The 26,917-nt window shown below is 44.7% G+C and overlaps 1 protein-coding gene across 2 annotated transcripts in view; it reads left to right on the forward strand.

Moving 5' to 3' along the window:
- SLC16A12 (solute carrier family 16 member 12) overlaps positions 1–9,502 on the forward strand; it is a 152,007-nt gene extending 142,505 nt beyond the window's left edge. For both annotated transcript variants that reach the window (XM_088444314.1, XM_088444313.1), the window contains 2 exons: positions 4,176–4,435; positions 8,789–9,502. In XM_088444314.1, coding sequence (XP_088300440.1) covers positions 4,176–4,435; positions 8,789–9,012 — 484 coding nt within the window. In that variant the 3' untranslated portion in view covers positions 9,013–9,502. The remainder of the gene's footprint in view (positions 1–4,175; positions 4,436–8,788) is intronic.
- Positions 9,503–26,917: the final 17,415 nt, after the last annotated feature.

The following is a 26,917-nucleotide window of genomic DNA, read 5'->3' on the forward strand; positions in this document are numbered from 1 at the left end:
ATCTAGCACTGTTTGGATGCTGATTAGGCAACTACTCTACTTTATATCTCTCCAGGGGGTTTATTTACAAAGCGTGGGGTTCTAAAGCCCAGAGCTCCCGATTGTGTTTATACCAAAATTTAAAAGGGCAATGCTTTTACTAACAAAACACAGCTAGTAAATCATTGCCCTTTTAAATTTTGGACCTATACATGATCAGAAGTGCCGGTTTTAGAACCCTACACTTAGTAAATAAACACCCACGACTTGATACATCTCGACTTATATGTGTTGAGTCAGGTGCATCTAGATGTTTTCAGCTCAAATATATTTACCATAGCCTAGATCATAGTTGCTCAATGACTCCTGATCTCTAATGGAGTTTTTCTGGTTCCTGGTAGAGTGGGCAGTCACTCATCAATGTTAGTCTGGGGGTCAGAGGGCTATTTGGATACGGAAAAAGAACACATGTAAGGTTTCGATGTGGTGTCACGAGGGGTGGTCCAGGTTACAACGGGTGACATCAAGATAGCACAGCTGCTCTTCTATTTTGGTGTCACCCCCTCGTATGGTATTGTAGCGGTAATGGATGAGTGGTTGAGGGGTCTGGAGGAGCCACACCGGGTGTCACCATCCATGGAGACGCCTCTGTGTAGGGGTGAGGTAATTAGGTAGAATTACTTAGGGAGGCTAAGTGGGTACAGGAATTTGATAACCTTGTATGAAGAAATGTGTTTTCAGGGAACACTTGAAGGTTTAGAGGCTAGAAGTGAGTTTTGTTGTTGAAGTGAGGCGCAGATCATGTGTAGATTGGAGTGGTCAAATTTTTAAAATGAAGACATGTATGTTTGTGCAGTATTGTCTCTGGCCTTGTATGGGGTTGTAGTCAGGATCCTGGCAGTCAGAATCCCGATGGTCACAATACCGGCTTCAGCATCCCGATGATCATCACAACATGGGCTCCGGAATCCTGACGGTCAGAATCTCCTAGGTGAGTATTAGGGTTAGGCACTAGGGGGAGGGTTAGGGTTAGGCTATGGGAGGGGACACAGGGGTATATCTATAATGGGTGCAGGGTGTGAGGTGCACATGGGCCCCTCGGCCCAGGGGTCCCACACTGCACACCCCATACCCATATTTTTAATACTTACCTCTACAAAGTCCTGCATCAAAACCCTTGGAAAATGGCCACTGTGGTAACTTTCCTGGCGATTTCGCATGCGCAGTAGGGAAATTGCCGGGAAAATGGCACAGCAGGATGTACAGTAGACTAGTGCCCAGAGTCTACTGCTTTGGTCAGTGCGCTGCCGGCCACCAGGGAGAATGCACATGGCCCCCTCCTCTCTTAATACGCCCCTGAGGGGATGGTTAGGGTTAGGCTGACAAATGGGATACTTAGGGTTAGGCTGCAGGAGGGATGGGCAATACCCCTTTCAGACATCTCGAGATTCCCGGGAATTTGGCCTGCCTCACCCAAATTCCCGGGTAGCCGTGTCTGTCTGAAAGGTACCTACCCGGGAACACGTTCCCGGGTAGCCGCCCCTGCAATCGACCAGGGTTTTTCCCGGGACTTAAGTCCTGGGAAATTACCATGCTTCTGTCTGAATGGTGCTACCCGGGAATTTACTACTCCCGGGCAGCACCAAGCAGCTTTTACATGTAGTTGACAGCGCAGAGCGTCCTATAGGATGCTCAGGACTGCTGCTGTGAGCTGACAGCGCAGAGCATCCTATAGGACGCTCAGCGCTGCTGCTCACCACCCCCAGCGCCGGTCGGCTGTGCCACAGCAGGCCGCCCGCACTCCCGCTGGACCACCAGCGAATTAAAACAACTTTTAAAAAAATTATAATAATAATAAAAAAAAAAATCTGCATTATGATTGGCCAGCTTCCGGCTGCTGAATGATGACATCATCATCATCAACCAGAGAGGGGATAGGCTAGGAGGCGCAGACGGCAGAGAAGAGGCAGGTAAGCAGAAAAACCCTGCTCTTGTCTGAAAGGGGTCTACCTGGGAATTTCCCGGGTAGACACTGTAGTGTGAAAGGGGGGTCTCGACCAAATACCCGGGAATTTGCACAGGAGAAATTCCCGGGTCTGAGCAGGAAATTTCCTGGGTTGTATATCTGAAAGGGGTATTAATGTTATAATATTCACCAACCTGCATCAGGATTTTGACCGTAGAGATTCCAGAGTTCATTGGGATTCTCACCGCCCGGATATTATACCCAACCATTTGAATGTAAGTAGAAGCATTCTACATGGGACTTCGTAAATATAGGCAGCCAATTTAGGAAGTGACAGAGCAGAACAGCATCAGAATAATGTTTTGTAAGGAAGATCAGTCTAGATGCTGAATTCAATTGATTTGATGAAAGACCGATTAGGGGAAACCAGTAATAAGGGAATTGCAATAGTCAATGTGGAGATACCGAGTGCATGAATTAGAGTTTTTTGCAGAGTCTTGTGTAAGATATGGGCATATTCTGGATATATTTATTTGATATATCTAACGTGATTTGGATACAGATTGAGGACCTCATTCAGAGTCGGTCGTTGCGGCCGCACGGTCGTACATCACCGATGTTCGCTAAACTGCGCATGTGTAAAGTTCGCAATGCGCGTGCGCAAACTAGCTCTTACGATCAGAAATTTCTCTCTCCTTGAACACAGCCAGGTCGTTAGTTTGAGTGACAGAATGAACCGTTTGTGGGTGGTAACGGGAAGGTGCTTGAAAACGGGGGAGTGGAGATCCGAACGCAGGCGTGCCTAATTATGCGAACGGCGTTTAATGGGAGTGCATAATTAACAAAGTAGTGTCATGGCACATGTGACATGGGAGGTTTTTAGACTGACTTGATCGTAGTGCTTAAGAGAGGGTATGGTCAACCTTAAGCTCTACGACCAGCTCCGATGGTTCCCGATGCTCGCGATTAATCTTTATATCCCAGGAGATGACGTGTGTTGTGATTGAGAAGGGGGCGTTATTTAGTCTTATGGCCGCTTCTTACCCTCGATCGTTCAGCTAACGATCTCATCTTAGGACCGCAACTTGTGATCGCTTAATTTGCATATCCGGAACCTTTCCCCTACGACCGTGCGGCCGCAACGACCGACTCTGAATGAGGTCCTGAATGTGGGGAACAAAGGACAGTTCTGAGTCAAGGATAGCACCTAGGCAGCGAGCTTGATGAATAGAGTTTATTATCATGTCAACAGAATATCTATATCAGAGGCGCCAAGAGGGGTTGGGCGGGTACAAAGTGCAGAATAGGTGATCATGCTCGTTTTGCGCTGGCGTGCACCATAAGAGCAGAGTTTACTTTACTTCTTACTCTTATTGAAGCCAATGTCTCGGCAAGAGAATACAGTGGGCCTGATTCAGAGCCGCACGCTCTGACAGAGCGCTCGCTCTGAATCAGGGCCGGGCTTTTTTTGGTTTTGGATCGGTCTCTTGGCCGCTTGCATAATTGTGGGTGACCACCCACAGCTATTGCGAGCGGCCATGATGATGGTCACAATGGTCAAGACCATCGTGACCATCAGGCTTGCGACGAGACCCTTGTGGTAGGGTCTCGTGGCCGCAAGCCCCAGAGAGATTTCGGCTCTAACAGAGCCGGAATCTCTCCACTGACATCACTCGTGATGTCAGTGGGGCCGCCGCCAAACGGCAGGCGTTCTCATGGGAACGCCTCCGTTTCTGCAGCCACCCCCCCGGCCCGCCCACCAAAGGGGGCGAACTGTCACTCAACATCGACAGCTTGCCCCCTTTGGTGCCAGACCCGGAGCGACGGATTCTTTTTTTTTATAATAGGAAAATAATCCACAATGACATACAATAATGTATTAAATTGGATATTCCATATAGATATAGGCTAATTTAAAAGTTATAGAGGGTCCAGATTGCAACAGCTTCATTATAGGAATTGTTAGTAATAAAACTCAGCTATTAAGTAACCTCACAACCAATACAGAATGGCACATACTATTCAGAAGTGCTAGATTTAAATACATAATGTGACCTTATTTAAATATTTGTTTAAACTGGCACTAATGACATTCTTTTAGAGGTACCTAAGAGGGATTTAGAAATAAGACAGCATTTGTAATAAAACATATGCCCTAATAATGGGTGTTTTAACAATTATACTGTACGTAATAGTACATAAATAACCTGCCACTTTATTTTCCTTGCAGGTTCCTGAAAAAGCACCGATACATATGTTACCTCATAGCAGTGGCGATGGATGGCCTAAGTTGTCTTTTCCTTCCAGTTCTTAAGTGCTTCCAACTACTTGTGCCTTTCTCTGTTACATTTGGTTATTTTGATGGAGCCTACGTGGCTTTGATTCCTGTTGTGACTGGGGATGTTGTGGGTACAGCCAGTCTATCATCTGCCCTCGGTGTGGTGTTCTTTCTCCATGCAGTGCCGTACCTGGTGAGCCCGCCAATATCAGGTGCGTCTACTTCAGAACTTCATTATAGGCTCCACATTTTGTGCAGCTATAAGTTATTAGGTTATGTCACTGCATCTCAGCAAAGTTTCTAATTATAAAAAAATAATGAGAGAGACATTTCACCTATAGTACATTCTCATATTATTATCTTTAATTTACAAGGAGACATAAGGTTTCTGCAGCACTGTACAGAGATTAAACATCACAGTTATACATCAATATATGGGTTAACATAGGATAACAATTAACATAATGATACAACTAAAGGCAGTGTAGAGACTGGTGGAATGGAGTATAATGGGGTAGGTTAGAGCGAATAACCACAGCTAGGTAAAGCAAGTCATGATAAAGGGAACACAGTTGCTGTCAGTATGGGACTGTATTCCCTAAAAATGCATGGCATGACAGTAAACGATATATTTTCGAATATTAAACAATGATTATTACCCCAATATCCACAGCCCAGGCTAGTTTCTTCTAGGGGATGGTGAGGCCATCATTTTTATGAACGTGATCTCCATAAGAAACACAGCCCTGTGCTGAGTGGCCTAGGGTTGGTTGGCACTATGGCGGAGGGAGCTCAGGCTCTGTATCTTAGTTTTTTCCAGCACCAGCCTAGGATGATTTGCTCGTACTGGTTTCATTTTTTGGGGAAAACCTACACTTTTTTTTATTTTAATTTAAAGGAGGAAAAAAATCAATCAATTTATGGGCCTGATTCCGAGGTCAGGGGGGCTGCACATTTTAGTGACAGGCTGTGGCCATTTGGGGGTGGGGAGGAGGTTGTGCCGGGTAGCATTCCAGAAAAAGGGGGAGTGAAGCTCCCATTTTCTGGAAGTGCGGTTCTGAGACCTTCACATTATTCAGATGGATGATGGTCTCAAAGGTGATCTGATGGCTGCGTCCTCGCATTGCAGCATAGCGTCACAACCGTCACAGCTGCTACTGCCAAGCATACAACTCTGAATAACCCCCATATCCGCATTTTCACTTGCACTTGCATTTTTAAATGCAAAACAAATTCTAGTAGCCATAAAGCCTAAATATGAAACGTTTAACAAATCTCCAACTCCCACTGCCTCGTTACATTTACATCCAAATAAATGACAAATGAGGGTGGTGTTCCCATAATAACCTTTAAAGAATACTGCAGGCGCGAGAAAAATAGTTTGCACTAAATTGTAACACAATCGTAAATATAATGCTTTACAAAATAGCTTTAGTATGCCACATTATATACACAAGGTTTGGACTTCTATAATGCACATAGGTTTGCTAAGCAGTTAAAAAATGTGATTAGCTTTTGTGGAGGGATATTAGCTAAATGAGATAATGCGTAATAAAGGGCCCAAGTTTAGGAATATTCTTTGGTAACTAAGTGTTTAAAGTTTGCACCAACTAAGAGCTGGTGCTCTTCAGGTCTCATCACATACTTTTAATGAGATCCATGTAATGCCTTCATATTGCATGGAGGCAGAAAAATGCATTTGTCATGTACTTCATGTTATGTTATAATAAGCTTTACACATATACGAATGTGCCACGTGTAATCATCCTTAACAGGGTATTAGCTAGGAGTGTGCAAGGTTGTGCCACAGCTCGGGGTGCAAGAGAGGAGAAAGGCGGGATAGAGGGAGGCAACAAGGTTACAGTAGTCAAGACGGTAGATGATGAGTGCATTGATAAGATTTTTAATAGCATCTGGGTAAGGAAAGGCTGAATCCTAGAGATATTACAAAGGTGGAAGTGGCAGTAGGAACATGGCTTGAATGTGGGGTGTGAAGTCGAGAGCGGAATCGGGGATGACACAGAGGCAGCAAACATTGGGGACTGAAGAGAAGGTCATGTTAGAGAAAGTAAGGGAGGTTGACGGATCCTAGAAGTTCATTCATTACCCTGTTAAGTTTCAGTAAGTGCTTGGACATCTAGGATGAGATGGCAGACAGGCAGCTAGAGGGAGGATAGTTATATTTGAGTGTCATCAACGTAAATATGATATTGAAGAACTAAGAAGTTTAGATTTCCAAGGGCGGAGGTGTAGAGAGATAAGAGAAAGGGGAAAAGGATGGACCGTTTGGAACTCCAGCAGGTAGAGGAAGTGAAGGGGTGGTGGATTTAGAGGTGATACTGAGAAGGATTTGTCTGAGAGGTAAGAGGTGAACCAAGGGAGAATAGAATTGCAAATGACTATGGAATGGAGAGTGCGAAGGAGGAGAGGGTAGTTGACAGTTTCGAAAGTGGAAGACATTTCAAGGAGAATGAGGAGAGAGAAATGTCGCTTTTACTGGATTTGGTGAAGAAGTTGTTGGTGACCATGAAGAGGGCTGTTTTGGTTGAGCTGTAAGTGGAAACCAGATTGCAGAGTGTCAAGTAGAGAGTAGGTGGAGAGGATTGTGATAAGGCAGAGATAGACAATACTCTCGAAAAGCTTGTGTCTAAATGGGATGTAGGGTTGTAGTTTGAGTGAGAGTCTTTGTCAAGAGAGGGTTTCTTAAGGATGGGTAAGCCAAGAGTATATTTGAAAGAGGAGGGGACTAAACCGGAAGAGATGGACAGATTGAAGAGATGAGGGAGGTGGGAGCGAGCAACAGGAGAGAGGGAGCAGGGAGGTGGGATAGGGTAAATGTGGCAGGGGGGAGGCAATGATAAGAGGAAGCAGACTTCAAACCCATGGTGGGCAAGATGTTGAGAGGATGGGCTGCCAGAGCGTGGAGAAGAGGAGGAGGCTGAGAGGAGGGGATAGCATTATCAAAAGCTTCTACATGGTAGTGAAGTTGAGGGAGAGGGAAGGGGAGGATCAGGAGAGCAGCAGAGGAAGTTGAAAGTGACAAAGAGGTGGCATAGGTTGGATCATTTTTAAAGAAATAGACATTTAAATATGGCTGTTCAGTAAACAGTGAAGCTGTATGAGGAAAGCAAGAATTTGAAGTGAAAGTAGTCAACATAAGTGTGGTATTTCCTCCAGTATCATTCAGCTGTGCAGGTATATTTCTGATAGCAAGTAAATTTATAAAGCGACAAAGTCTGAGGGTGGCAGCTGGAGTCAAGAGCAGAGGAGAGGGTGGAATAATAAGGTGAGACGGCTTGTTCAGAGCAGGAGAGGGTAGAGATTGGAGAGAGAAGGTGCTATAGGGACTAGAAGAAAACTGTTCTTGGTGAGAATAACTTGAGGAGTGGGGGTGGTGACGGAGGCAGAGAAGATCCAAAGGAAGATGATGTTGGGCGAAAAGATGGAGTGGGAGACTAGTGAAGTCTGAGAGTTCACAGTGGTGGGAGGGGGAGCAAATCCATTGGGTGAGGTCAAGGAGGAAGATAGAGATAACAGTTTAGAAGCAGCAGTATCTGTGGGGTTGTCAAGTGGTATAGCAAAGTCATCCAGGATGGGAGAGGGATGGTCAGTGTAAAGGAAGAACTTTTTTTATTTGATCGATGTTGATAAGGGCTAAATGTTTTAAGTTAGCTAATATAGGATACCAATTTAATTCCACTTACCAGCATTATGGTATCATTAGAAGGAAAATAAAATACAAATTCATGAACTGCTATGATTATGTGATTGACACATTATTATCTTATACTACTACTAATACTATTACTACTACTACTACTAATACTATTACTACTCTACTACTACTACTAATACTATTACTACTCCTACTCCTATTACTACTACTATTGCTGCTACTATTACTACTACTATTACTATTGCTACTACTACTGTTAATGCTGCTACTACTATTAATACTACTATTGCTACTACTACGATTACTACTACTATTGCTAATACTATTACTACTAATACTACTAATACTACTCCTACTATTACTACTATTGCTGCTGCTACTATTACTACTATTACTACTACCACTAATACTATTACTACTACTACTACTAATACTATTACTACTCCTACTCCTACTACTATTACTACTACTATTGCTGCTACTATTACTACTACTATTACTATTGCTACTACTACTGTTAATGCTGCTACTACTATTAATACTACTATTGCTACTACTACGATTACTACTACTATTGCTAATACTATTACTACTAATACTACTCCTACTATTACTACTATTGCTGCTGCTACTATTACTACTATTACTACTACCACTAATACTATTACTACTACTACTACAACTACTATTACTACTACTACTACTATTACTACTACTACTATTGCTACTACTACTACTATTACTACCGCTACTATTACTACTAATAATAATACTATTACTACTACTAATAATACTATTACTACTACTAATAATAATAATATATACAATTTTAATTTGACTCATCAATATGGGAATATGATGCTAAATTGATTTGTTTGGTCTTTTGCAGGTTGGCTGGTGGACACAACTGGAAACTATACAGCCGCATTCCTTTTGAGTGGATTTTCTATGATTTTTTGTGCTCTTTTACTAGCTGTTGCCAAACTGATAAAGAAGGTAAAACGCAAAGAGCTGACACTAACTGTGCCAACCACTGAAGCCAAGCAAGAGATCTGGACTAATGGAGACATGTCCCATCCAGTCACTGAAGAGTTTAACCACAAAGAGGTTTAGACAAAAGGTTTTAGATTTGTCAGTGACTTACAGTAAGAGGCCTGGATTCTTGAAAATAGGCAGAAAATTAAAAATCAACAAAACCTATTCTGTATTGTAATAGACAATGACAAACACCATACATTGTCTTTCAAACAGAAATGAACAGTTGTGTGACAAAGGAATTTACGGGCTTGTAAATGTCCATATTGCATATCAAATGCAGAAAACCTGCACTTTATAAGGAACGTTCTAGAAACCTTTATATACTGTCTGGCGTACTTCTTTATTAGGAGTAGATTTTTTGATTATGGAAAAGTACATTTTCATTTGGAACACTGAGCAGTCCTATGCGGATGTGAGACTTTTTTCAGTGCAATGCATTAAAGGAGATAAGCTATGAACTTGTCAGGCTTCACAACTGGAACATGATAAAGCTTTATTTAATTTGAAATGATAATACGGACTACTTAAAATCAGCATGGGACCTGAGATAAAGCTATATTATAACCTACTGTGCCACTGAACTTACTCAATGGCGAATATGTGTTACCATAGGTGGTGACTTCACTGTGGATAAATGCTTTACAATATGTCTGCTGCCTACACACAGTGGGCCTGATACAATGGTGGTCGCTATATCACAATGGTTGACCTACGGCGGTCATAGTGCATATTTGGACGCAAAGTGATTGACAGTCAGTGTGTGTTTATGGTAGAGATGTGCGGTTCAATTTTGCTGAAAAACGAACACACCTAGGGCCGGGTTGCGAGTCGAATCGCGTCTCGGCTTGGGTCTGCTGTAAGTTCAAAACTCAGATTTAAAAACCGAATCTTGGTTTGGATTGCATGTAAACAGATGCAGATTACATGATTTTAGCTGTTTTTATCAATTTTAAAGTAATCCAAAACCAAATCTGAACCAAAACACTTGAGGGTGTTTTTACCAGAACCAAAACCATAACATTTGAGGGTGGTGTTGCCAAAACCAAAACACGTGGTCCGCGCACATCTCTAGTTTATGGGAGGTAACGGGCTAGTCAAATGAGGGCACTACGCGAGCATTTTGTGGGTGTGTCACAGCCAGAAACTGCGTCTTTGTATGCATCATCAGTGACCGCGGTGGCTTACTTCTGATAGACACCCCTATGGCTGCTCAGAAGTCTGATGGTGTGACCGATGTGCGACCAATGGTACGTCTTTGTACGCAGACGATGTATTAGAGACACAGACACTTTACAGCAGCTACGGCATTAGCATACCTTCTCATACCGCTGCGTACAAAGACCACAGCCGCAATGGGATTAACGTCCACCTATGAATCAGGCCCAGTGGCAGCAGTCATTGTGTGAGGTGAACAACATACATAAGAATGTACATATTGATTTACTAGAAACTAGTGGCATCACTGAGGCAAAAGGTGCTTATTACATCATTGCTCAGTGATATTGCTGCTACCTAGTGAATGTTGGTTAAACTCACAAAATGGCTGCCTCCTGGATGCACATATGATGGGTACATTTTATTATCTCTAGTATTCAGATGCAGAATATGCACATCTAAATCATTCAGAAACTATGAAGGTATATGTGGCCTTCAAATGCTTAGTCCTTGGCCCTTATAGGATCTTTTATGAATGATTTTGTTTGCACAACCCTTATTCCTGATCCTCTCACATTTTAACTAGCAGATTAAGTATTTGTTAGTTATGGATTTACCTGTTGAGCTGCATATGCACACTGTGATTACGATTTGAAACTATGAATGAAAAGTTTTTACTTCCTTCCTAGATTCATCACTCAGTGCTGCCCCATTGAGTTAGCAGAGGACACATATGAGGCTGCTGAAATACACTATATTGACTACTAGTGGTCTATTTGTTTGACCATTTAGTCTCTACTTGTGCCTTAATAATTTTTAAAAAGCTGTTAGTATATAGTAATTACCACCACCACCCACTCATATCAGCTGCTGAAATGCATACATACATGTGTTTAATATCTTTTATTTCTAGAGTACAGACCTAATAAGCAACGCTGTACATTGAGAGTATCAGTAACATGATACTAAAATAATGACATACGATGGATGATATGAAATGTAAGATAAATATGGCCCAGCCCAAGTGTGCTATCAATCTGGCAGGTGTGGGGTATATTTGATAAGCAGAGTAGCAATTGCAGCTGTTGGTGGGGTTACATGTTGCTGGATACAGGCACTATTCTAGTTCCTCGCTCCAGGCAGCTGATAATTACAGGTAAGACACAAGTTGGCGATTACTGGTAATGTGCTAATTACAGGTACAGTGCTAGTGCCTGATTGTGGACGTTTTGTGATGGCAGGTACAGCACTAGTTCCTGATGCTGGATACTGGATGATGCAAGTACAGCGCTAGTTCCCAGCTGTGGGCAGAGCCGGATTAGGACCATGTGCGGTTCTAGACTATATACTTTTTGGGGGCTCCATCCTTTTTCAATCCATTCATGTCCATTCACCTTTCCACTACAGTATACTACTATATTTACAGTACTTAGCCTACACGCTCTACCAGCTTTTCACTCACATACTCACCTCCCCACCAGTTCATCCTTCATATGCCCACTGCTCCCAAGCATTTTCTCACATGCCCCTCTGGCCGCCAGCTGTTACCTCATATGCCTATCTGCCCAACAGCTTTCTCACTTCCACCCAGCCCACTAACTTTTCCCTCAATGCCCTGCTTGCCACTCAGCTTTTTTTTACATACCCCCTGCCTACCACATTTTCTCTCACATGTAGCATGCCCCCTACCTACCAGTGTTTAATTCATATGCTTCCCAATAGTACCCACATTGCTCCTTCTACTTACCTGGTTCTCCACCTTAACTGCACAGGAATCACCAGCAGACTAGAGGAAGGCCCTCCATTCAGGCTCAGAGCAGGAACTGTTCTAGCCTGGTGGTATGATCTTGCAGCACATATACAGAAAGGGTCACATATATAGACACACACATATATATAGGAAGGGTTACATATAGAGAAACACATATATACAGACAGGCTTACATATATAGATACACACTTATATACAGACAGGTTTACATAAAGAGACACACACATATATACAGACAGTGTTACTGTCAGGGTTCAGCCTAGGATCGGCCTCTCTCACCTCCTTGCCGGCTTCCCCTGACTTCTTTGCGGTCAGACGTCTGGTGCAGTGATGGATGTGGGGCTGAGTATTCTGCCTTAGGTGCTTTTTGCGAGCTTCCATGGTCGGCTGTGTGTGCTGGGGATCGGAGTTCCCATCATGGGCGCCGCCATGACAGTTCCTGTCATGTGACAGAACTCCTAACCTATGGTAGCATGATTTCAGTCAGCTAATGCTGTGCTCCAGTAATCTGCTACCCCTGGGTATAAATCCGCCTCCAGAACTCCAGGAAGATGCTGTTCAACTTCGTTATTCCAAGTGCCTGTGTTACTCCCTCTTTTGCTCTGTGCTAAATCCTTCAGCGTGTTGCTTCAGCCAGCTCACAGTTTCCCAGTTTCCTGTATTAGCTTCCATGCTAAACCTTACTCTGAGACTTTAGCTTTCTCACAGTACTTCAGTGTTTCACGTCCCTTCCCTGTGTGTCTTTGTATATGTGCTGCTAATCATATTGCAGCTTTCCTGTGGCTATTACCCTGTATCACTGAAGTGTCAGATTACCTGCTGGTATTAATTAGCTCACAGCTGGACTTCCCAGCACATGCCTGTGTCAATCTGCTCTGTGTCTTGTCAGTGCAAATCTGCACTTGCAGTTAGCACTCTCCCAGTGTATGCCTATCTTCTCTATATGTCTTATCTGTGCAATCTGTACCTGCATATATAATTATTCCCAGTATTTTGCCTTTGCCCAGTACCACATTTCTAGCATTCCCAATATGTTCCTTGAGTCCACTCTACTCTTGTATGTGCAATCCCCAGTATATGTTTGTGTTTTCCTGCATATTTAGCAAACTCCAGTACCTGCCTGTGTCCACATCTCCCTGAGCTGCTGAGCTAGTCAGCTCCTGGATTTCTTAGTGATTCTTAGTACATTCTCAGTAATCTCATGCAAGCCAGTGATCAGGATTTCTAATTGTGTTCCAGTGTATCTCCAGTGTTTTAGCAATAACTTAACGTAATATAGTTTCCGGTCTTCTGCCATTCCCAGGTACCTGTCCAGAGGGCCGCGACCTGCTCACTTGGTGCAGCGGAAAACCAAATCCCAATTGGAAGGGTCACTGGAGAAAACCACCAAGTGAGTTAGACTCCGCGCCTCTGGGCAGGTCTAGCCAAACCTGGGTTCGGTCGCAAATAGGAGACCTAGCCACAGTCACTCCGATAGTCACCTGAACCCCCCGGCTCACCGTCCTCCACAGAGGATCACTTTGTGACAGTTACAAATAAAAGACACATACATGCATGCAGGGATAAATATAGAGATACATACTGTACATATACACAGACAGGGTTACATATAGAGTCACATACATACAGGCAGGGACGAATAAAGAGACACATGCATAGAGGGTCACAAATATACACACACATATATATAAATACATGCAGACAGTCAAACATACATACATATAGGGTCACATATAGACAGTGACAGACATATATACAGACTGGGGTACCTCTCACATATATGTGGAGACTCCAGCAGTAATTCCCTCATCCATGTTGCCAGGCAGAAGAGACCTTGAACATTCCAGTGTAGCCCCGCCTTTTTCTCCAGTCAGAGGAGCATGTGCAGAGCTCCTCCAATCAGGGCTCAGCACATGCTCCTCTGACCCCAGGGGCTCATCACACAGCTCTAAGAATTAGCTGCTGCTCTACAAGTGATGTATGTACCACAGGGTTTGACAAATTTTTCTAAAATCTAGTAGCCAGGATGAAAGTGTAGGAGCCAGAACACCATCCTCCACAAAAAATTACAGGAGTGAGTGAGGAGCACAGCTCTGTGTGTTATGCAACTGTTATACACACTATACTAGTCCACAAAATGTACGCATCTGAATGGATACAGTAAAATGTAGGCCCCTTCACTGCTCTGCACAACTCCCCTGCTCCACCCCCCAACCTCCAGTAATAACGGACCACATTTTACACAAAATAATGGTGCCTGAAAGTACAACAACACCCCCCTCCCCTCGTGGTCACGCCAAAGACCCGGAATCGATTCCCGGCAGTGGCAGTCTGACAGACGAACAGATTCTGGCAGCGCTGGAAATCCTGATTATCCTAAGGTAAGTAATCACTAACATAACCCCCCTAACCATCCTTAGGGGTGCCTAACCCTAACCTCCCCCCCAAGTGCCTAACCCTAATCCCCCTGTAAGTGCCTAACCCCCCCTTCCCCACTGCCTAAACCTAAGTCCCCCGGGGGGGTGCCTAACTCTAAGTCCCCCCCGGGGGTGCCTGACCCTAACCCTCCCTCCCCCTAGCCTAACCCTCCTAGGGGGGTGCCTAACCCTAAGTCCCCCCCCGGGTGTGCTAAACCTAACCCTCCCCCCCAGCGGCTGTCCGCTCACGGCGCCCGGCATCCCTTCGATCGGGATGCTGGGCGTCTGTCTCCCGGTGTTGGGAAAATGACAGGCGTCTAGGTATAGACGCCTGTCATTTAACCCACACCAGGATAAAGCAGTTGGGAAGCCGGCTGTCGGGATTATGTCAGCCGGTTTCCTGATTGCATCCCCATAGACCCTACTACCAGAGAGATCTATGCAGCCGGAGATAGGAGACAGTAGACAGCCATCACAGGACGATCAGCATAGACTGGGACAGACAGCAGGGATCAGAGCATGCCAGGATGGAGAGGAGTCATCAGTGCAGGCCGGGACGGACACAGGCACAGCAGTCACCTCAAAAAACACAACACATGCACTCCTGTGCATGATATGAACACCGCAATACTATAGGCATGAAACTTTGCCAGAGCTGATGAGGATCTGCTTCCTCCCTCACTGCAAAATGTAGTAGCCAGGCAGCAAAATCTGGTAGCCATGGCGACCTGGCCCCCGGGATTTGTCGAGCCCTGATCTACCACCATTACCCATTTCTTCCCTAATGCTAGTATTCCAAAATCAGGACAACTGCGTGGCCCCAGAGAAAGCTTGATTAAAAAAATTTGGAAAAAAAAAACAAAACACGCCCGGCGGCTGGCAAATGGGTGGATTCCTTAGGATCCATCGGGCCCTAGGCAGCCACCTGTTCTATTTTATGAATAATCTGGCCTGGCTGTGGGCATCTGGCAATGTGTTAGTTTCTGTCTCCAGGCACTTCATAATCACAGTTATAGTACAATATAAAAGAAAGCTTTGACTGGTCATTGTGTGTTTTGAACCTTATCAATAAAGGAGAAAGATACCTTTTTTCACCATTCTTGACTTTTCTGGTTTTTGACATGTAAATAACTACAAAATATAGGGTTGCTATATTTAAAAAAATAAAAACCTGTACACATTCGTGAAGATTCCACTGGCGCTGTAACCCGCATACACCCTACTAGATAAACCCCATAATATGGGAATTATATTGCCATGAAGGCAAAATACAGACTGTAAAGAGAATATGGACGTGTTTGGATAATTAAAGCACATTTAGGGGGGAACTCAATTATCCATGGCCGGCAATTCGATTAGCGAGGTAATAAATATTTTTTAAAAATCACTTTATGATGTAGATGATGATGTTCCCTCATTTTGGTTTTGAACGTAGGAGACTCAGGTGTGCAAAAACTGCTCACCTTTCTGGAAGTTAAAGAAGCCTGAGATGCAAGTTTCTGTTTCTTTGATTTAATATGAACTGTAATGTCAGAACTCCCCCCATGTAATATGGACTGTAATGTCAGACCTCCCACCATGTAATATGGACTGTAATGTCAGACCTTCCATCATGTAATATGGACTGTGATGTCAGATCTTCCAGCATGTAATATGGACTGTAATGTCAGACCTCCCACCATGTAATATGGACTGTAATGTCAGACCTCCCACCATGTAATATGGACTGTAATGTCAGATCTTCCAACATGTAATATGGACTGTAATGTCAGACCTCCCACCATGTAATATGGACTGTAATGTCAGACCTCCCACCATGTAATATGGACTGTAATGTCAGACCTTCCATCATGTAATATGGACTGTGATGTCAGATCTTCCAACATGTAATATGGACTGTAATGTCAGACCTCCCACCATGTAATATGGACTGTAATGTCAGACCTCCCACCATGTAATATGGACTGTAATGTCAGACCTCCCACTATGTAATATGGACTGTAATGTCAGACCTTCCAACATGTAATATGAACTGTAATGTCAGACCTCCCACCTGTAATATAACTGTAAAGTCAGACCTCCCACCATGTAATATGGACTGTAACATCAGACCTCCAACCATATAATATTGACTGCTAATGTCAGCTATCCCACTATGTAATATGGACTGTAATGTCAGACCTCCCACCAGAGCTGCCATCATAAATTCTGGGGCCCGGGACTAACAAAATACGCAGGGCCCTCAAAGCCCCCCCTGTTTTCTCTCCCTTTCTCTACTATGTATCCACTTTCTTACAGTCTCATTACTTACCTCATTAATGGAGGCTCCTTCTTTTCCCAGGCTGGTTGGCTGGCTGGCGTGGCTCCTCTCTTCTGGCATGACATCAAGCGTGCCTACTCAAAAGAAAAAACTTTATTGAACAAGTGGATGGGCGAGAGGAGCGGTGAGCCTCCTTGTCCACTGTAAATCAATCAGGTGTTACTCAGACAGTTGGCACGGTGAGCCAGTCGGGGCCCTCTTTCACTTAAGGGGGTAGGAGTGGGCAGGCCCCCTCCTTTCTGACTATAGTACAGCAGTCCCCCCCTGATGGAGGCCCTGCCTCCCACCATGTAATATGGATTGTAATGTCAGCCCTCCCACCATGTAATATGGACCGTAATGTCAGACCTCCCACCATGTAATATGGACTGTAATGTCAGATCTTCCAACATGTAATATGGACTGTAATGTCAGACCTCCCACCATGTAATATGGACTGTAATGTCAGACCTCCCACCATGTAATATGGACTGTAATGTCAGACCTTCCATCATGTAATATGGACTGTGATGTCAGATCTTCCAACATGTAATATGGACTGTAATGTCAGACCTCCCACCATGTAATATGGACTGTAATGTCAGACCTCCCACCATGTAATATGGACTGTAATGTCAGACCTCCCACTATGTAATATGGACTGTAATGTCAGACCTTCCAACATGTAATATGAACTGTAATGTCAGACCTCCCACCTGTAATATAACTGTAATGTCAGACCTCCCACCATGTAATATGGACTGTAACATCAGACCTCCAACCATATAATATTGACTGCTAATGTCAGCTATCCCACTATGTAATATGGACTGTAATGTCAGACCTCCCACCAGAGCTGCCATCATAAATTCTGGGGCCCGGGACTAACAAAATACGCAGGGCCCTCAAAGCCCCCCCTGTTTTCTCTCCCTTTCTCTACTATGTATCCACTTTCTTACAGTCTCATTACTTACCTCATTAATGGAGGCTCCTTCTTTTCCCAGGCTGGTTGGCTGGCTGGCGTGGCTCCTCTCTTCTGGCATGACATCAAGCGTGCCTACTCAAAAGAAAAAACTTTATTGAACAAGTGGATGGGCGAGAGGAGCGGTGAGCCTCCTTGTCCACTGTAAATCAATCAGGTGTTACTCAGACAGTTGGCACGGTGAGCCAGTCGGGGCCCTCTTTCACTTAAGGGGGTAGGAGTGGGCAGGCCCCCTCCTTTCTGACTATAGTACAGCAGTCCCCCCCTGATGGAGGCCCTGCCTCCCACCATGTAATATGGATTGTAATGTCAGCCCTCCCACCATGTAATATGGACCGTAATGTCAGACCTCCCACCATGTAATATGGACCGTAATGTCAGGCCTCCAACCATATAATATGGACTGTAATGTCAGACCTCCCACCATGTAATATGGACTGTAATGTCTGACCTCCCACCATGTAATATGGACTGTAATGTCAGATCTTCCAACATGTAATACGGATTGTAATGTCAGCCCTCCCACCATATAATATGGACTGTAATGTCAGCCCTCCCACCATGTAATATGGATTGTAATGTCAGCCCTCCCACCATGTAATATGGATTGTAATGTCAGCCCTCCCACCATGTAATATGGACCGTAATGTCAGACCTCCCACCATGTAATATGGACTGTAATGTCAGGCCTCCCACCATGTAATATGGACTGTAATGTTAGCCCTCCCACCATGTAATATGGACTGTAATGTCAGACCTCCCACCATTTAATATGGACTGTAATGTCAGACCTCCCACTTTGTAATATGGACTGTAATGTCAGATCTCCCACCATGTAATATGGACTGTAATGTCAGACCTCTCACTATGTAATATGGACTGTAATGTCAGATCTCCCACCATGTAATATGGACTGTAACAGGGGCGGATTGGGCCACCGGGAAAGCGGGAGAGTTCCCGCTGGGCTGGTCCCATGCACCCCTCTGCCGGGCCGGATGGCTGCTGCCACGATCGGAGCTCAGCTCAGCTCTGATCAAACAGCTGTCAGAGCGAGGCTGGCAGCTGTAGTTAAAGTTAATGGCCACAGACGGCAGGGCTTCTGCACATGCTCACACAGATACTGCAGCTCCTCCCATGGCCCTAGAACTAGTGTGTCACGGCCCCACCTCCAGCTGTGACAGCCAGCAAAACAGGACCTGGTAAGCTGTCAGTGAAACGCAGGGTTAGGGCGAGCTAGTAAGGGACACACAGAGTTGGGCTGCGTGGGAGGACAATGGGACACTTACTCGGCTGGTTCTATTTTAAATGCTTTGTGACAGCGAGGCTTTCCCCTCTGTCATTGGGGAGGATGATGTTTTTTTTTTTTTATTACAGTAGGAGATGGTTGTGAGGCAATTGCTCTGCTGCATGGCCCCAACCTTTCGACTATCCCCATACAGTGTGACTGAGAGTCGACTCGAGACACTGACTCATCATCTGTCTCCTTCCTCTGCACAGCGGGGCTTCTCCCCTTCCTCTGTGCAGTGTTACAGTGCCTCCCCTCATTTCTCTGCACAGCGGGGCTCCTCCCCTTCCTCTGTGCAGTGTTACAGTACCTCCCCTCATTTCTCTGCACAGTGGGGCTCCTCCCCTTCCTCTGTGCAGTGTTACAGTACCTCCCCTCATTCCTCTGCACAGCGGGGCTCCTCCCCTTCCTCTGTGCAGTGTTACAGTACCTCCCCTCATTCCTCTGCACAGCGGGGCTCCTCCCCTTCCTCTGTGCAGTGTTACAGTACCTCCCCTCATTCCGCTGCAGAGCGGGATGTTGTTGTTCCTCCAAGTTTCAACAGCTCCCATGTGCCAGAGGTGTGCCAGTGCCAGTGAAGTGCTGGCTGAATGATATACATAACAAGGTAATGATATGTGGGGAGTGAGCTGAATAACTGAGGAAAGTTAATGATGAGGGAGTCAGGTATGATCATATGGGAGAGGGGTTTAATAATCTTAGCAGTTATGTTCATGGATACAACAAAGTGTATACATCTGCACATATATACACAATTTTTTAAATAAATGGCCCCATATTAGAATTCACATAGAAATTGATATTCAGATTGGGGGTGCTGCCAACTGACAAGGGAAGTAACTAAATACAAGTATAATAGAAAAGGTTATGACAGTAACTAGGCGCACTTTTCTTTATTATAAAAACTTAACATTTATTGGCTATACCTTAAAATGTCCCTATATCGGACAATGGGCAGCGAAATAATGGTAAAAAAAATGGATAAATGGTGAAAAAAGTAGGAATGTGTATTAAAATATAACAAAAAGAATCCCAGTTGTGTGTGTTCTTTATTACATTGTCCGTAGATTACTAATAATTATTATGTTGACTTCAGAGTTATATTATAGAGTAAAGGTTAAGTTGTGGTAAAATGTGACCAGATCTCAATTATTAGAACTTCCAGCAATTCATTTCAATACCTCACATATGTAAAAACAATGGTGCATTGATACAGAAATCTAATTGCAAAGTTGCTAATCAGATTTTATTATAAGATATACTGTATATTTCTCTTAATCCATACATGTGTGGTAATTCTACCAATTAGTTTGGTGTTGGTTAGTAACTTAGTACCAATAATAATAACCCTCTCAATAGTGACTAGATGTTTGTTGTCACATAAACATTTGTCATAGATCTCATAGGATTGCTTAAGTGAACATAGGCCCTCATTCAGAGCCGCTCGCTATTTGCGGTCGTTCGTTCAAAAACAAGGGGTGGCTATTCAAATGATCCGTACGCACATTGCGGTCTGTTCACACCTCTAAGTCTGAACGAGCGAGCAAAACATACACTCGTTTATTTGATAAAAACGCCCCCTGGCCGCTCGCACCATACGTCATGTCCGCTATTTATTAGATTAATCGAGTACATCGAACAGCGTATGAACTGCTCGCTATTCTTGGGGTTGGTTTTTTCAACCGCTATATTGCGAGCAGTTCTGGCTAAAAGACACCCAACTGACGTGGTCGATGACGCTGCTGTTTTAATTATGCACACCCATAAAACGCCCGTTTTGACCTTTAAGCACGCCTGCGTTCTGATCTCCACTCCCTGTTTTCAAACACCTTCCCATGTTACCACCCACATATGCCTCATTCTGTCACTCATATTAGCAGGCACTCGCTATATACAGATCTGCCCAGCTATTTTGTTGCTCATGGCGTGGCGTGAGTCGCGCCACGGACTTGTGGCATGGCGTGCAGGCCTCTGAGTCGCGCCATGGACTTGTGGAATACCGTGGTATTCTTCAACGAAGGATATGGTACGGCATGTAATACAGTGCTTAACCGCTGGGTGGCGAGTGCTCCACTTTTGTAATTGCATGTAATATAGTGCTTAACCGCTGGGTGGCGAGTGCTCCACTGTACTGAATGTCTATCATATTCACAGCATTTGCATGAACGCACAACCCATACTGTATTTTTAATGTCGCATAATATACTGTACAAATCACTGCACATACTGTATTGTACATACGGTACGGTGCAGTAACTGAATAGTAGAGAAGTTGCCGGAGTTGTTGTCACGGTATAACCGATACTGTAGAATAATTAGATGCACGCACAGCTTTCACTGATATGGGATGCATTACATTTTTTTTTTTTTTTAATTAAAAACAGCAGCGGGAGGAGTGCACAAGGTTGAGGCCACTCTCTGTGGTTCACTGTACTGTAGCTGTCGTGTGGGCTAGTGGTTAGGTGATCACTTTGGTAGAATTATGGTCCGGGGTTCGATCCCTGGAAAAGAATATACTGTACCGTACTGTATATATTTTTTTTTTCACTGTCTGCTCTGGACACTGTAGTGCCCAGAGAGGGCTCTGTACTGTACTGTATTTCACTGAATAGTGATTTCATACTGTGGCTATGGTGCGCCCAGAAACCGCAAAACGCAAACATGCGACAACGCATATGCGGTCTCAGCCTCGCGCACTATGGCTACGTCCCTTGGACTGTGTCTGAGAGTGCTTTCCGTCTGTGAGAGAGCGCTCTGTGTTCAAAGCTGACTGTGCATTTGATGCGCAAAATAGCGTTGCATCCCAAACTGATGACATTGGTGATGCTGCTCCAACCTTGCACACTAAGTACGGTAGTAGTGGGATCTGTAGGAGAGAGAGCTCTCTGTATTACACGGTTGGCGCTACGGTGGCTGAGATGGATTAGAAATGGAGGGGGTTACAATGGGATCTGTGGCGCCAAGCCATACGCCATGTAGTGCTATGCTATCACTGAGTATGCGCAGTTGGCTGTATTACTGCAGTCGGTACAGTATTGTATTCTGTTGCATTTCCATCTCTTGCGGGCGCATGCCCAGTAGGAGGGTTGCGATGGGATTTCTGGCGCATGCCCAGTGGGCCCAGAGTCATACACAGTGCATCAGGTCCCTTCCCCCAAAGCAAGCCAAGAGCCTCACATTACCATAATAAAGGAAGCTTTGTTAATCCATTTACTGTAAGCAGTCAGCTCTGCCCTTGTGTCCTGAAAAATGCTACGAATTGTCACCATTGCCAAAAGACACCATCCCCCGTCTGCTAGGACAACTAGTGTGCTGCTATGAATGTGCCTGTACTGAATATTCAAAAGTGACGGTGCCCTACAATTTAGCACCACAGAATAGTGATTTCATAACTGCAGGAACTGTTAGTGAAACTACTGGCTAGAATATGAGACAGGCCTCTGCATCACAAACTGTGTGCCCAGAAACCGCAAAACGCAAACATGCGACAACGCATATGCGGTCTCAGCCTCGCGCACTATGGCTACGTCCCTTGGACTGTGTCTGAGAGTCCTTTCCGTCTGTGAGAGAGCGCTCTGTGTTCAAAGCTGACTGTGCGTTTGATGCGCAAAATAGCATTGCATCCCAAACTGATGACATTGGTGATGCTGCTCCAACCTTGCACACTAAGTACGGTAGTAGTGGGATCTGTAGGAGAGAGAGCTCTCTGTATTACACGGTTGGCGCTACGGTGGCTGCGATGGATTAGAAATGGAGGGGGTTACAATGGGATCTGTGGCGCCAAGCCATACGCCATGTAGCGCTATGCTATCACTGAGCATGCGCAGTTGGCTGTATTACTCCAGTCCCATAGTAGGAGGACGCCGTGCGTCGTGCGAAGAACGACGTGCGTCACTGGCTAGTCAAAATGGCTTCTATGAGGGCAAGACGCTACTCGTCCGGCGAGCTCTTTGTCTTGGTTAAGTGGCGGGACCAAGCGTTCGCCACTAACCAAGACAAAGAGCTCGCCTACAGAAGTGCGAGCAGAGAGATACACAGGCTATACGGCCTGCGCCGCAACGTTCGCTCACTGCAGCGCAGGTGGAGTGACCTGCTGCGGAGGGATAGGCCTCGCCTACACCGTATCCGGAGGCGTATAAGGCGAAGTAAGTACAGTATTGCTGTATAATCACATGAATTACAGTATACTGTACAATAACGAATACAGTACAATGCACGACTCTGACATACTCTACATTACTGTACACTGCACTGTAGGGTTTTGGATAGTACAGTATCTGACGATGACTGACAGTTGTTAACACATACTGACATGACTGGCAGACATTTGATTGACAGGCTGATTAAATCTACAGTACTGTACATGGACTAAAGGGTTACACACTATTGGTCGACATGGCTTGTTTGATTAATAAATTAGTAACAAAAGGCAAGTTGATTGATCCACCATTCTAATGTCTGTCGACCAAATCTGTTAACCTACAGTACTGTACACACTATTTTTCTGTGCTGGGCCTGCCCCCTTTAAGTCTGACATTATTACTGTACGTCATGGACAGATTCAGGGGTCTCCAATCAGCTCCCAACTGTCATCTCACAGGCTGTGCTTGAAAAATGATATTTGGGAGCTGATTGGCTGGTATCTTATCACTACTCACTCTGTGCCCCATTTACAGTACAGTACAAAAGAAGGGAAATACCAGGGCGAATTTTCATTTGGTATCACTGTGATACAAACGAAAATTCCACTTACCCCTCCGGCGAGGTCTCGCAAAGTCCTCAGCGGGGTCCTCCGCTGGGTTCGGGCTCCAGTGTCATGCGCATGTGCCATCTTGTAAAGCTCGTGGGGTGGCGACAGTGCCACCCACATAGCCTATGTGTAACGTTGCACCACTTGGTCATACTGTACTTTACTGGACTGTATGTTTTTTTTTTTTATATACAGTACAGTACCATACTGTTTTATTTTGGCCCCAATGCCAGCTTCACAGACTACAGTAGTTTATGTACTACAGTATACTGTACTGGTTTGTATTTTAATCAATAGCTAATTCCCTAAGGCCATCTACCTTAATGACGACATGTATTTTTCCCCACAGGGCGAGCAGCCCCCCCTGCCCTGGCAGCGCCACCACCGCCGCCACCACCTCCGCCACCACCACCATCACTGCCACCACCCCCATCACTGCCAGCAGCCAGGCCCAGTTGGCTGAATTGTCAGAGTAAGTACAGTACACACTACTGAGGCCATCTACAGTACTGTACCGTAATCCCTCTCCAATTTGGAATAGAGGTCTGAACTCTTGTTTTCAAATGCTCCTTAATGACATCTTTTTTTCCCCACAGGGCCAGCAGCCCCCCCTGCCCCGGCAGCGCCACCACCGCCGCCACCACCGCCGCCACCATCATCACTGCCAGCATCTTCTCCAGCCTCCTCAAATGACAGTGGTAATGATTACAACAGCCCCCTGCCCTGTAAGTAAAGTACACCTCCCTCTCCCTCTTTCTTTCTCTTTATCTTTCTCTCTCTTTCATTTTCCTCTCTCTCTCTTTTTCGCTCTCTTTCCCTGTTTTTCTCTCTTTCTTTTTCTCTATCTCTCTATCTCTCTCTCCCTGTCTCCCTCTGTTTCTCTCTCTGTTAAAACATCTCCAACGTCTTCTCCTTACACAATAATTGTTTCTGTTCTTGTGTATTTTAGTTGAAGACATTGAAGTGCCTCAGCCCTCCCCAGGGCAAGAGGAGGACCCAGACTCCCCTCCCCAGCCAAGTAAGTACTGTATACAGTTTTATACTGTAGGACATTTTGTATTAATACTGTACTGTAATACAGTACAGTATACTGTATACAGTAGTAATGTTACAGTTGAGTATGTTTACCCTCTACTTTCCCACTGAGTACTGTACAATAGTGTATTATTATTTTTTTTATGCAGAACACCTCCATATAGTGATTGTGGAGCTGGAGAGCAGCGAATCCAGTAAACCTTTCTTTGTTTCTCTCTCTCTCTCTCTCTCTCTCTCTCTCTCTCTCCCTCCCTCTCCCTCTCCCTCTTTCTTTCTCTCCTTCCCTCTCCCCCCCCTCTCTCTCTCCCTCTGTCTTTCTCTCTCGCCCTCTCCCCCTCTCCCTCTTTCTCTCTCTCCTTCCCTTTCCCCCCTCTCTCTCTCTCTCTCTCTCTCGCTCTCTCTCTCTCTCTTTCTATCTCTCTATTTCTCTCTCCCTGTCTTTCTCTCTCGCCCTCTCCCTCTATCTCTCTCTCTTTCTCTCTTTCTCCCTGTCTCCCTGTGTTTCTCTCTCTCTCTCTTAAAACATCTCCAACGTCTTCTCTCTTTTCTGTAACATACTGTACTGTCATTTTTTTCAACAGCATCACCAGAGACCGTACCCCCACCCAGCCCCAGCGACAGTTTGCGTAAGTACAGTGCATTGTTCTCTCTCTCTCTTTTCATTCTGTCTCTCTGTCTCTCTGTCTCTCTCTCTCTCTCTTCCTCTCCCCCTCCCTCTCTCTTTTTCTTTCCCTCTGTCTGTGTTTGTTTTTTGTTGTTATACTGTTGTCCACAGTCATTCCACCGCCAACACCAGCACCCACCGGCGGCTACCCCACCACCCACTCGTGTCTCCATGCCGCGTAAGTAAAGTACACCACATTGTTTTGTACAGCACTGTATCGCTCTCCTTTTTTACCCTTGTCAGTCTCTCTCTCTCTCTCTTCCTCTCCCCCTCCCTCTCTCTTTTTCTTTCCCTCTGTCTGTGTTTGTTTTTTGTTGTTATAGAGGCTCTGTTCAAGATTTATGGTGCGTACACACTAGGCGATAAAGTGGACGACTCAGGGAGCATATCGTGTAGTGTGTACGCACCATTACACAGTTTATGTGTTTCCAAATGGTTTTGATGGAAACTGTTCTTTGTCCACAGTCATTCCACCGCCAACACCAGCACCCACTGGCGGCGTGTCACCGGCGGCTACCCCACCACCCACTCGTGTCTCCATGCCGTGTAAGTAAAGTACACCACATTGTTTTGTACAGCACTGTATCGCTCTCCTTTTTTACCCTTGTCAGTCTCTCTCTCTCTCTGTTTTGTTTCATGTATTTTTTTTTTTTATGTTATATTATGGTGCACTCTGATGCACGATAGAGTCTGCACCTGGTATAGGTGAAACTCTGAATCTGAGGCCAAAAGTGCCAGTGATGATTTTAAATTAAAAGCCAACTGTTTTTGTGTAGTCCTCGGTCCCCCAGTAGGGCTAAAGAAGTCCCCCCCCTCTGTAAAGCATGTTACTGTAGGTTAAATAAAAATTGTCATTAATTTATACAATTGGTGTTTGTACTGTATGTTTACGTCATTTTGCCAGGCGTGAAATTATTGCTGTATTCAATTTGAAAGCTTTTCTGCCTACTGTAGGCGGGAAGTCAATGCAATGTACAGTAAGACAGTATGTAAAAAAGTTTCGCCGACTGTATGAATAGCAGGTGGAAAAATTTCGTGAATTGGGGTGCAATGTTGCGGGAAGCCTTCAACGTCCCCTAAAGGTACTGTAAACTGCGTAAGTTTTTAAAAAAAAAAAAAGTCAGAACACACTAAAAATTCACTTTCATTTTGGGGGGTGGAAGAAAAAAAATTGGGGGGAAAAAGTGAAACTTGTAGGGGTAAATTTACTAAGATGGGAGTTCTATTTAAGAAGTTACTGTACTGTACAGTATGTTGCCCATAGCATCCAATCAGATTCTACTGTACTTAGCATTTATCTACAGTAGCACCTTCTAGAAGATACTGTACAGTAATACCTGGAATCAGATTGGTTGCTATGGGCAAAATCACTTAATAGCACTACCATCTTAGTACATTTACCCCCTAATATATAAAATGTACTGAGTTTAGTAAAAAAAAAAAAAAGCGCTAAATGGGTATACAGTAGATCTGGGCATGCGCCTGAGATACGATGACGTACAGTATAGTAGGGAACACTCAAGCCAGGTGCAACCTTGGTATTGCAGGCGGCTGTAGTGTAATGGTAAATAATCAAACCAATACATTACGCTGCCTGTACAACCCTTTTGCGGGTTCGAAGC

This window comes from Taudactylus pleione, unplaced genomic scaffold, assembly GCF_031769625.1.
Source record: "Taudactylus pleione unplaced genomic scaffold, aTauple2 ptg000354l, whole genome shotgun sequence".
Lineage (NCBI taxonomy): Eukaryota > Metazoa > Chordata > Amphibia > Anura > Myobatrachidae > Taudactylus > Taudactylus pleione.